This window comes from Berghia stephanieae, chromosome 3 (genome assembly GCF_034508935.2).
Source record: "Berghia stephanieae isolate SIO BIC M18660-M18661 chromosome 3, UCSD_Bste_1.3, whole genome shotgun sequence".
NCBI lineage: Eukaryota > Metazoa > Mollusca > Gastropoda > Nudibranchia > Aeolidiidae > Berghia > Berghia stephanieae.
In genome coordinates this window covers 70022863-70035542 of record NC_088362.1, presented here as the reverse complement: position 1 = coordinate 70035542, position 12680 = coordinate 70022863, and the positions used below count along the sequence as shown (strand labels likewise).

The window sequence follows — 12680 nt, the reverse complement described above, 5'->3', positions numbered from 1 at the left end:
TGAAGAATGTTCTGTCAAGCCTAGCCATCCAGTCATTCACTTCTTTCATGACAGCTTCATTTGTATTAAGCTTCAAGCCTCCATCTCAGATGGTGTATTAAGGGACTGAAGAGATGATAGTCAGATTGTGCAAGATCAGGACTATGGGGCCTATGGGGATTATATTTCCCAGCCATAATGTAGAAACCAGTTTCTTGTCAAACTCATGGTATAGGGTGAGGGGAGGGGGTGGCAATATCATGTAAAAATGTAAAGAAGTCATGCCCTGAGTAAAAAGTTCCAGTCTTTTGCATCGCATGGTTTCTCTCAATTTAGCAAGAATTGCACAGTAATTTGCAGCATTGACGCTCTGACCACGAGGCATAAAGTCTACAAGAAGAACACCCTGTGAATCTCAAAACATAGTCATTATTTATGTTCTTGCTGTTTTAATTTCGCTCTTTAAACATATGCTTCCAATCAGGGAATCTTGCATAGATTCAGGATTTGTGAAGTGTAACCGTGTCTCATTACCTGTTATCAAATGGTAGAGGAAACTATTGTCATGTCCCTTGGATTCTCCCTTGGGCCAAACCACGTGAGCCACTGCAGTTTGTTCAAGTCATCTCAAAAGTGTTTGAGGGGCAATTAATCGCTGCAACTTTTGATCTTCAGTGAACTGTTTGGGAATCACTGGTACAGAAAACTTTTACAATCCAAGCTTAGAATGGACAATAGCATGCAGTCGTTGGTTAAATATCCAGGATGGAAACAGTTTCCTCGATTTAAATGCTTCTGTTCATTCTTATCAGGTCATCAATGTATTCAATATTTTCGCCATGGCAGGGGGATAGATGTGCATAGCTCTTTTAAACAAACTACATCGATGGAATACCTGCTGTTTGCTCATGGCAATGTCTTCCAATGTGGCAATAATATCTTGGTAAATTTCAGTTGGATTTTTTTCAATTTGCAGACTTCCACTGTTGACCAATTTTTCAACGGGGTTGGACATCTTTTCTTTTTATAAACAGTGAGCAATCAATGGCTCTGCTGAGAATTGATACAGAGATCATTCAATAGGATTTTTTTGCAAACTGTTTACTGACTTTGAAAATATTGATTGGTTAAAAAATTATGACACTTTTTTCACATAAGTTTCCAAATTGATTTTATTAATTGTGGTACAGTTTTTTTAAATATGGATTTTTTATAGCTCTGTTGTTAGCGCACTCGCTTCATTCACTAAGGGACCGTGATTGATCCTGGGTGCAGTCGAGATTTTTTCTGACCCCTTCTGTCCACCCAGCAGTGATTTGGTAGCTGGGTCTGTTAGATCTGGTAGAAAGTACTGTGGGATCGGTAAGACTTTCATCCTATCCAAAGGATAACAAGCAATTGCTATTGTCTGTTTCACTCTAAAGAAACTGGGATAAACTCCAGCTCAATGGACCTAATGGCTCTGAAGGATGAGATAATTTTAGAATTTTTAAATATATATTGGTCTTGTTATTTCATATTCATAAAAAATTCTTTATCGTCGGATCTTGCTTTATACAGTCGACTCCGCTTAATCGCACACCCTCGGGAGTTCGGTTTAGTGTGCTGATTAAGCAGAGTGTGGGATTAAGCAGAGAAGTTGATAATAGCATCTAAGCCCCAGCTTTCATGTGCAATTCATGTTGGACCTTCCCTTCTAGGTGTTTTACGGGCTTGAAACCGTCATATTCAAGACATAGTCTCATTAGAACGTTTGTTACTTAATTTTTATTTATTTAGTAATTTTATTTTTATTTTTTATTTATTTATTTTAAATTTTTGGGTTATTTGTTTTTTAGTTTTTTTTTTTCTTTTCTTTTTCATGTTTTACCGACAACAAAATGTGACATTATTGTTTGTAAGAACAGGAATCGTGAGGCATTGATTGCTGTCTATACTGTGCAAGCTGTTTATAAACCTGTCTCCAATTTTGCCAATATAGATCAACTGTCAAGCGTTCTTCTTAGATTTAGCAGCGTTGTTTGTCCACCATGTCAAATTTGTCAGTGTTTGTCACATTCCAATGACTCATCCTCATCTTCACTGTCCAGGCGCTTTCTTTTGTGTGGCTGAACGGAGCTCAGTAGCTCCTGAGATGTCAGTTTACCGCTGATGGATATATTGTTGTCCATTATAAAGAATTGATCGAATGCTTCAGCTGAAAAGTTATGTGGAATGGGAACAGCATCGTTGATTTCATATGGCTGTTTTGATTGCCATCACAATCAAGATGTAGCGATTAAGCGGAGATGGTGTGCGATTAAGCAGAGCGATTATATAGAAAAAATTCTGGTTTTTGGGAATGTGTAGCATATAAGCAGAGTGAACTGTATTACTCAAAGCACATAGGAGTGATTGCAATAGAAATAAGAATAAATCAATAAATATTAGATCTATTTTTGTTTGTTTTATGTAACTTACAATTTCTAACTACGATCTATCCATTTTTCAATTCCGTATTACTTTATCAAATTTTAAAATAGATGGATGACATTTGCTTATTTTCTTGTAAATTCCAGCCAGCTATGAAGGTATCCATGGCAACAGAAGTAAAGACCCACCTGGATTTGATACTCTCGATGAGATGGCAGATAAACAAGAATTCTTTCAGGTATAATAAATTCTTGATCTTCTAGGTCCAGATCACTTGGAAATATACCTCTCCTTATAGGCAGTCATGACATCCTCCAATCACTTTTGGTATCAAAATATTTGCAGCGAAATAGTTCAAATCATATTTAAAAAGTAATGAACAAAAATGAATATACCAACTTTAAAAAAGAGAAAAATACCAAATACGGAACATTTCGAACTCTAAACCCTTCTTCAGTCAATAACAAAAACAATAAAAACATTAATACATCAATTAAAATTCAGGCATATGGCAAAGAAGTATTTGGCTCATCTTTTCCGCAAGTAATAGGATCTTGAAATGCAGGTGTAATTGAAAAATTTTTAACATTTTTTATCAACTTAATTTTATACATCTTGTTCACACTGATGTTATAACAGATAGATTGATATCTACAAGTTCAGACCTTTTACTATACTATTCCTATTGGGAGGCCAAAGTCAGTCAAAGCTCGGATTTTTAAACCAAAATTTGAGAGAAGAGGTTGTAAAGAAATGATATTATTATCATGGGTCTCAAATTAACATTTTTAGGAATAAGGAGAATTTTGCAGCTTTCGAGGATTGCACATTTTAAAAGAAATAGAGTGGAATAATATGTCTCTATTATTTGCAGTATTGGTAAAATAAAACACACACAACAATTGAAACTATAAAAGAGGAAAGACGTATAAAAAACTAGCAAATTTGGATAAGGATCGTTCAACAAGACAATATGAAGCTATTAGAATGTGCTTATTTTCATAATTTACAATGATTTTTTAAGATGAAGAGATACTACTTAGGACCTGCACCCCCAGCAAATCGTCCACTAAAATTGTTGCTCGCGATAGTAGAGGAAAATATCGGAAATTTGAGACCTGTGTATTTCTCAGAAATAAATGTACACAAATTGAACAGCAATGAACCAATTCTCAAGCATTTTAAAGAGATAATTCATAAAAATAAAAGTGAAAATATTACATTTGGGTTGGATACAGATTCTTCTTAGAATTCGTATTGTAAAAACACAGATATTTTGTTGGTTGTCTGTGGCAGGTCTGTAAGTGATACAATCTGAGTTTTTAGAAAATAGCTTGTTATATGTTTTTGCATCTGACAGAATCTTGAGAACGATGCGAGTGGCACAGTGGATTATGGGAGACTGAACCAGGAGCTGAGCCAAACTGGCACTGCCATGATTTCCCCAGCAACCAGGAAGTTATTGGCCAATTCCTCTGTAGTGTCTGGTGACTCAGTACCTGAAACACCAGCTAGAAATCCCCAAGCAGATGTAACAACTGTAAGGAGACATTGAAGCTTTATTGCATTTTTAATAAGATATTCATTATTACAAATAAAAATATTATGACATCAATGCTTTTCACTTAAATTAAAAAAATTAAATAAAGAAAGGCGAAGTTTTGTTACTCGTACCATGGAAAAAAAAATGTCTCTTAGGTCTATTCAAGAAAAGGTTGCTGTTAGCCACAGCACAGTGTTGCAAAGGGAGCAATAGGTGTTTGAGTTATTGTGTAAGAAAAGAACTAAAGTAGAAGAAATAGGTCTTAAACTCCTGTTTCTTGAATCAGCCCAAAAGATACTTGATTCAACTTTAACTAGGGTTTGGGGATAATTTTGTCTCTCTGTTAATATGAGAGAACTGTTGAAAGAACATGAATATTGATTCACGATTTTTATCTAGAACATATTCATCTTTTGCAGTTTGTTTTACAAATTAACTTTTGTTTCTATGCATTTTTAAAACAGGATTCTTCTCACAAACCCAGTATGCTTTCTAAAGGTAGGAATCGTTGCTCTGATTTTTTATAATTTTGTTTTCAATTATTCATTTGCTATTTTTGTCAAGTTCATAAAATGTAAATATATCTTTAATATAGTATTTATTACTATTCCCCCTCCCCTCCTCGTCCCTTCTTTATATTTGAACTTTTTGAATACAATAAACTGCTTCCATTTATCTATATTTGCGCACAGATTTCTTTGCATTTTCATAAGCACAATCCTTTCACTTCAGAAAAGTCAGTGATATCAATCTCGATTCACATTTTACCATGGGCATCTATGGAAGGATAAGTTTGTTAAGCTATTCGTTTATTGCCTATTAGTGAACAATCTAATTAAAAACTGATTGTTGTAATGTTTGTTAAATCATCAAAGTGTTTTATTGATATTAAAAAATGTTTTATGGCAATTTTGGCTTATCGAGTGTAAGTTCCCCGCCCAATGCAGCTTTCCCCGTGATAAATGATGTGCCATTTTCATCCTTTTTGTTCCCTAGTGGCCTTACTTGACTCTATGGATTCCACACTGAACACAACCACTTCTCCAAAAATAGCAAATTCAAGGGACACAACTCAGGAAAACCTGGGTGCCACCTTGCCAGACACACTTAAGACACCAGGAATGTCGGGTATGATTTTGCTTTGTCCAAAAATACAGATCAGTCAAGGTGTATCACAGATTACAATCACTTTCCTTTCCATCACATGTCAAGTTTGAGAAAATAAAAAAAATAAAAATTGAGCTTTTTTATATATCAATATATCCACTAAACATGCTCAAAGTGCTTTACAAGGGGTCCCTGGCCAACAGCAACACTTAATATGTAGGACGAGACATGATGCCTGTTAGGCGATAATACAATCTTTTTCGGACAGAGACAACGCTGTTAATGGCCAGGTACTTCTCCGACCAGCCTTCTCCAAGGACTCAACTATGCGTCGAGTGAGGCTTGAACTCAGGACCTTCCGATCCGAAAGCGAGTGTCATACCACTAGACCACAAAATCGTTATATAATTTTATTTTTCAATCTTATCTATTCAAGTAAAGAAAGAATAAGCAGCAAAAAGATGGGTCTTATGCCTATCATTATCAAATTAAAAAAAAATTAAAATCATTTTGATTTTGGCACTTGAGTTTCAGAGATTAAAAACAAAAGATTCAGACCAGCTCAAGAAGTTAGAAACTGAAAACTTGTTTTAAGAATGTTTCTGTTTTGAGGACTTTCTGACTTAGCTCTAAAAAGTTTTGTTTTAGTGATATAAAGTGGACCTTGTAACACAATCAAATAGCTGCAGACATATTTTTAAAACTCTATGTTTCTTCATACATTTTCCTTGCCTCCTTGACCATATAACAGTGATTGGGTAGGAAGCATTATGTTAGATTTGTTGGAAAGTACTCAATGAAATATCACTAGTCATCATCCTAACTACTGGATTGTAAAACATAACAATTGTCACCATCCATTTCATGCTGCAGTCAAAGATATAATTTCCGGTTTGATGGGTTCTAAAGAACTTTTACTATTCTATATATTTTTTTAATGATGTGGTTAAATTCTATTTTACAAATTCCCAAATTATGACACATTAATAGTCAAATGTAACTATCTACTTTTACTTTGTTTTCTCTAAGACTATTGCATTGAAGAATAAATTAAAAATTTTGTGTCTACAGGTCACATGGGCACAAATACAAGTCGAGAAATGGAAGACTTACAAAGGGTCCTCAAAGAGGCCGGTATGTCTCCCACTATCTATAGCGGGGACTCGAGGCCTCCAACAGGGAAGGCCAACAGCAACCAAGCTACACCCATACACCAAAGAAGAGAAGGTATGGATAATGAAGGCGTATCAAGTGTGGTTTTTAAATGTACTTTCAAGAAGTCCTTTACAGCTTCAAAGTGATTACAATACTGTAGATTCATTTCCAATAAATGTCAGTCTATAAAGTGTTGGTAACCATTTCCCTCATGGGGAGAAAGAGAAAGAGAGCAACAACATCAAGAATGGTCAAGTTTTTATGTTACCTTTTTAAGTACTTTGAAATCTAAGTCTATGATCTTCTTCATAGACCTTTTCCTATATTTATTTATTTTTGTATACTTTATTGAGGGAAATTATTTTTTAGTGATAGGAACCACCCTGGATCCTGGTAAAAGCAGTGCTCCTTTCAGCTATAGCGAAGTGACTTTCACAACTTTTTTGGTTTCAATGTGAGGACTATACAGCTTTACCACGTTTGTTAGGCATAACAAAAAATAAGGGACTACACCAAGGAAAAAGATAATGACGATAACTCTGACACACATTTTTTTTTCCTATTCAGTATTGTCAAGTACCATTAAATATTTTTCTGCTGTCCTTTTAAATATTAATGTGTTTTTGTTTCTTTAAATAAGTAGTCATTTCTTTTTAAAATTTTTTTCCCTTGAGATGGGAGCGAGAGAGAGAGAGAGAGAGAGAGAGACTCGTTTTTTTATCATTCACAAATTGATGAGAGAGATGTATTATTCTGCAGTGGACCGGAGTGTTGGAGACATCATTCGTGAAATGGATGCCATCCACCTGGAGGGACAAAGAATTGAAATGGATGAAGACAGAATACACCTCAAGTCTGACTATAGAAGTCCCCGGTCTCCAGGTTGGTTAAATTCCTATTTAATGCAGTCACCTTAAGGTATAATATTGAATAGCAATTCAGAATTATTTTTTTTCAGTCTAAATAAAGATGAGATAAAATTCGATTTTCAAAAAAATGTTACAGTTTATTTATATAAGAGTGTTTGCGTATTTAAGAAAATAATTTTTTTTATTATTATTAGTAATTATATCTTACTGTGATCTCACAATTGTCAATTTCTTCTTTTCAGGCTTGAAGAGACAACCGAATCTGGAGGATTTTGGTGGCTTTGACAATTCTCACACAGAGGACACTGAAGTTTATCAGCCTGTTACTGCTGTGGTAGGTTGTCTTAAATAGTCGTTATATTACAACAACACTTTTCCCTGCTCTGTATTTTTCTTCAACATTAGATTCTCTCACTGTAGATTTCCAATATTTCCTTCCGATATTGTTTTCTTTGATTTATCAGAAAGTCATAAAAATGAAACTTTTTTTTCATAAAAATAAAAGAGATGGATATCTCACTATTTCTGTGATACTTTAATCTGCCTGTTATATCAGTTACAATAAACATTGAAAATAAGATGGAATTGATCAAAACGAATGTTTTAAGAAAGATTCAACAATCTTTCTTCGTATAGTTTATTGATTGTTTATTCACTTAAACTTATGTTTGAATTATAAGTTTTTCACTTTCCCTTTGTTTTTCAACTATTTATAACCCATCTTCTCATTGAGATAGGTAGTCTATCTTTCAGTGTCTTGTAAAGAAGTTTTCAGGTACCTTATACCACACTACACTTTTTTATTTCTATTTATACACGAACTCTCAATTCTATCACCCTGGCTATTTTCCCCATAAATTGTTCATTCTGCGACCCATAAAAATTGATTAAAAAAAGGGCGTAATGCTTTTTTAAGATTGTAGGTCATAGATCATTTTGCCATTCTCTTATCTGACATAGCTCCCTCTAAACAGATATAGCTTTTGTCAAATAAGTAGATTTGTTTTTTACATTTAAAGTCATTGTTTGAATTTTTTATTTAGACACAAAAGAAGAGAGTTGTGTTAAATAGTAGCATAATAATATTGTACCACTGGTTTATGACTTCTCTGACTAGAATGACTGTGTATTTCTACAGTTTTCTTTAACGTTTAGATTAACCATAATAATATTTTTCCAAGATGTCTGTAGATTATTTTATTAATAACATACACTCTTAATCTTTGCTATGCAGTTAACTTTTTTATTTTTAAATTCCAATATGCCATTTCTTGTCGTAGTTTCTTTTATTTACTCTTGTAAATATTAGTTGATTTTGAAATTCAACAGGATTGCATATGCGATGAAGCTGTAAGTTTATTTAATTTCTTCCGACCATTGTTTATTTTATGATTGGCCATGATATTATACTCCTTGCCTTATACTAATACCTTTATTATAATATATCTATGAGTCTATAACAGCTCATGTGTTTGTATAAATTTTATTACTCTTGCATAGCTTTGATGCATTACTTTGTATTTATGATTTTTTAAAACGTTTTCTCTCTCGTGATATGAATAAAGGGAAAATGGAGAATGAAAAAGGTAAGAGTTTTTTTTTAGTTCAGAATTAAGCAAAATGTCCGTAATGCTATGGAAATCTGTGTTGTGTGAGAAATCCTCCTAAGAATGATTATGGAAAGATACGGTTAAATCTCATCAGATTCTTTTTATCCACTAGCTGTTTACTTTTGAAACACACCTCGCATCTGTCGTTTTAATCACTCTTTGTGTTGTGATAACTACTTTTTCAATCACCATCTTTGTTTTGTTCAATGCAGGGTTGATCCAAATTAAAGATATATACCCTCTTACTGTAGGTCTTGAACCATTTCATTGAATATTAACAATGTTAATGAGTAATTTGTCTTCCCAGTAATCTGCTATTTGATCTCCTTACCGTTATAAGATTACAACAGTATTGTATTATGCCTATTTTCCTCCAGAATGGAACTTGTTAAGTGCAGGGGATATGTAATAATTAATGTCGAAATATCATGGTTAAAATATTGTAAAATTTGTTGAAAAATCAGACTGGTTTGACAAGTATAGATAGCCCATTAATTATTGGGATTTTCTGCAGCATATTTATGTTTAGCCATATGTTATCATTGACGTCATTTTTGTTGTTGTTGTTATTATTATTATTATTATTATTATTATTATTATTATTGTTATTATTATTATTATTATTATTATTATTATTATTATTATTTTTCTGGTTGGATTTATCATTATGCATTGTTTATTTTGCTAATGCTTTGCGATATATCAATGTTTCACTATGTACACAACGATATAATATTGCAGCAATTATGAAGTAAAAATTGACGACACAGTTTGCGCAAGAACCACTTCATCCAACTATCATTATGAATAGATTGGCACATATGTATCGCGCAATTCCACCTTTTAAGCTTGCTCATAACGCTTTATTTCAACTCCAGCAAGTCATAAGAATCAAGTGTCCATTTCTTATAGTAGAAATCTTCTGTTAGGCACCCTTTTCTGAACTAGTGTTTTCACAGCACATGTCAATTCATATAGACAGATTTTCATTCAGTTGAGTGGAGTATCAGAATATGTCATGTAGGCTAGTGCCACTTCACCCACTTCTGTTATGGTTAATATACATACAGTAACGGTTTGGTTTTCACTTGCTTTTTTGATTAAAAATTGCTGGGTATTAATAGGGTTAAATGAAAGCGTTGCTGTGGTTAGCGTGCTATTACAAATTTCCAGTAAAAATGGTGTTCTCTCTGCCAAAACATCCAGTTATATCAAGATATTATTTCAATTTAACATAATGTTATCTTTGTTAGTTTTTATATTTATTTATTCAATTCTGTTGTTCTTTTTTTAAAAATTTCATATCGATATATGTATTTATTTCTCCATTCTTCATCTCTCTCTCTCTCTCTCTCTCTCTCTCTCTCTCTCTCTCTCTCTCTCTCTCTCTCTCTCTCTCTTTGTGTCTATCTATCTATCTATCTATCTACAGTGGACTCCGGATAAGACGATGCCCAGGGGAACCGAGAAAAAAATCGACTTATCCGAAAATCAACTTAACCGGAGTGTAACCAAAATGAGCAAAAACGCATTTGAACAAAGCAACCAATCTAGAATAAGTATGTCCCTTCATATCGCGCGGTCTCTGTAGTGGTCATCAGAGGCTCCTACCCCCAATAGCCCCAAAGAGGAATCAGAATACATAAAAATCGGAATTTGAGATAAAAAAGCGGAATCAACTTACTGTTATTGACTATAACATGCTTTGCGGCAGAAAATGTAATAGACAATCCAAAAGTACTCAAATGATTAAAAATATAAAATGTGTAAAATTGTACAGATTGTGTAAAGACTAAGAATGGGGTCAAATAATAATAGAGAACACACAGGTCCAGGCCGTCTCATAGAGAATACAGGTATTGAATGGATGGATTTAACCTTTTCAGGACCCTCCCCCCCCCCCCACACACACACAAACACACACACGCACACACCTAATCAAACAAACGCGCGTGCCGGTACACACACACACACACACACATTCACACACACACACGTACACAGGGCTAAAATTAAATAGGGAAAGAAGCTGACCGTACTCAATAATATTATTACCGATTGAACCCAACATATAATATTACCAAGGTCATTGACCTCACGAATTGGAGGCACAATAATAATAATAATAATAATACTTCGGTCAACCCCCCTCCCAAACATATAATATTATCCGACATCAGCAGCACACACTTTGAAAGGACTAATCATACACAAAATGTGTGTTGATTGACCATAAGAGATGCTGACGAAATAAGCAATAGCTCACTTTTTTTTTCACTAGAGATTTTTATTTTTTTATTTTCCGGGATGGGAAAGGTGGAAAGCGGAATTTTTGCTACGAATGTGGAATGTATACCAATTAAGTGAAATTATTCCACGAAAAGTGGAAGGGTAGGAGCCTCTAGGTCAAGGTCATGCTTCTTGTAAATCGTCGAGACAGAAATAGCTGGTATGCCAATTTCCTATGCGATGATTTTCTGTCGCATGCCAAACTTTCCAAATGCATCGAATCTTCCTTTTCCGCGATAGGTTTGCTATTGTAGTTGTTGACTTGACTTGAATTCTTCTTGCTAAAATTGATACTAATTAAGAGGGCCATTACATAGGATGGCCTGGAATTAGAACCAAAAAAATCTTGAACTTGAAGTTGCGACAATGTAAAATTTGAGATGGGGAAATTAGAGTTATTCAATACTGCTTATGTACATTGAACACGGACGTCAGGCAAAGCACCTACATCACATCGATGTGCGCCAATCGTTCGCTGATATTCTTAAGCACTTAAAATTCTTACTGGTAACTTTTTTAACCAATGGAAATACTTGTTTATTTGTGATTTTTTTGGTAGTCATGAGTGATAAGAACATCGACTTAAGCGACATCGACTTATGTGGAGTTTTTTTTTTTTACTAATGTTATATAGGAAGAAGGGGGAGGGACCAAGAAAAAAAATCGACTTGGGTAAAAATCGACTTAGGCAACGTCGACGTATCCAGAGTGCGCTGTATCTATCTATCTATCCATCAATCTATCTATCCATCCATCCATCTATCTATATCTATCTCTGTCACAGACAGACAGACATCCAAACACACTACTTCCACTACTACTTCTACTACTACTACTACTACTACTACTACTACTACTACTACTACTACTACTATTACTTCTACTACTACTACTACTACTACTACTATTTCTGCTACTACTACTACTACTACTACTACTACTACTACTACTACTACTACTATCTGTATCTGTATGGTTGGCGCTGAAGAAACCAATGGTCTGGTTGTATTTCAGCGGCGTCCTCATTGGGCGCGGGCCCATGTCAGTCGGGCCTTGAAATCGTTTAGGTGTGGTGCCATGATGACCAGTTCATCCAGCCCATTCCACTCCGAGATAGTTCTAATGAAGAAAGAATTTCTGTAGTTTTGTGTTCTTGTCTGTGGGATTTTGAAGCAGTTCGAATTGTTTGTGGCGTATCTGTCAATGGGGTTTTTGGTTATGTCGTTGGCGAAAGTGAGTGCTCGGATTTTTCTTTTGTTTGGTCGTGGCATGAAAAAGGAGTCTGCCTTTATTGATGGTATTTGATCTGTTATTATCTTGAACATGAATGACATACGGGTTTCTTTTCTTCTTTGTTGGAGGCTGATGAGGTTTCTTTCTTCTAACATTTTTGTTATGCATCCTGGGGTTCTGCTCTTATAGTTCCCAGTTATGAACTGGGCGCCTTGTCTCTGGACTCTCTCAAGTTTTTGAATATCCTCTTTCAGGTAGGGGTCCCAGGCAACTGCTCCGTATTCCAATTGTGATCTCACAAGTGCGAGGTAGGCGTTTTGTTTGCATGACGTTGGGGCGTGGCTAAGATTTCGGCGGAGAAATGCAAGGGTGCAGCTTGCCTTTTGGGTTATTTTGTTAATGTGTTTCCCCCATTTCAAGTCCTTTGAGAAGGTGATGCCAAGGTATGGGTTATCGTCGACTTGTTTCAGGATGGTGTTGTTT

At 34.7% G+C, this 12680-nt stretch overlaps 1 protein-coding gene across 6 annotated transcripts in view; it reads left to right on the top strand.

The window, feature by feature from the left end:
• LOC144968333 (centrosomal protein of 162 kDa-like) overlaps window positions 1-12680 on the top strand; it is a 38721-nt gene that overhangs the window by 8133 nt on the left and 17908 nt on the right. For 2 of the 6 annotated variants that reach the window (XM_078906598.1, XM_078906595.1), the window contains exons 7-14: window positions 2538-2629; window positions 3752-3931; window positions 4399-4432; window positions 4931-5062; window positions 6113-6268; window positions 6956-7078; window positions 7308-7399; window positions 8395-8415. In XM_078906598.1, the coding sequence (XP_078762724.1) occupies window positions 2538-2629; window positions 3752-3931; window positions 4399-4432; window positions 4931-5062; window positions 6113-6268; window positions 6956-7078; window positions 7308-7399; window positions 8395-8415 (830 nt within the window). Of the gene's footprint in view, window positions 1-2537; window positions 2630-3751; window positions 3932-4398; window positions 4433-4930; window positions 5063-6112; window positions 6269-6955; window positions 7079-7307; window positions 7400-8394; window positions 8416-8630; window positions 8652-12680 lie in introns of all 6 variants that reach the window. The other 4 variants (XM_078906596.1, XM_078906594.1, XM_078906600.1 and 1 more) reach the window with 2 other exon arrangements.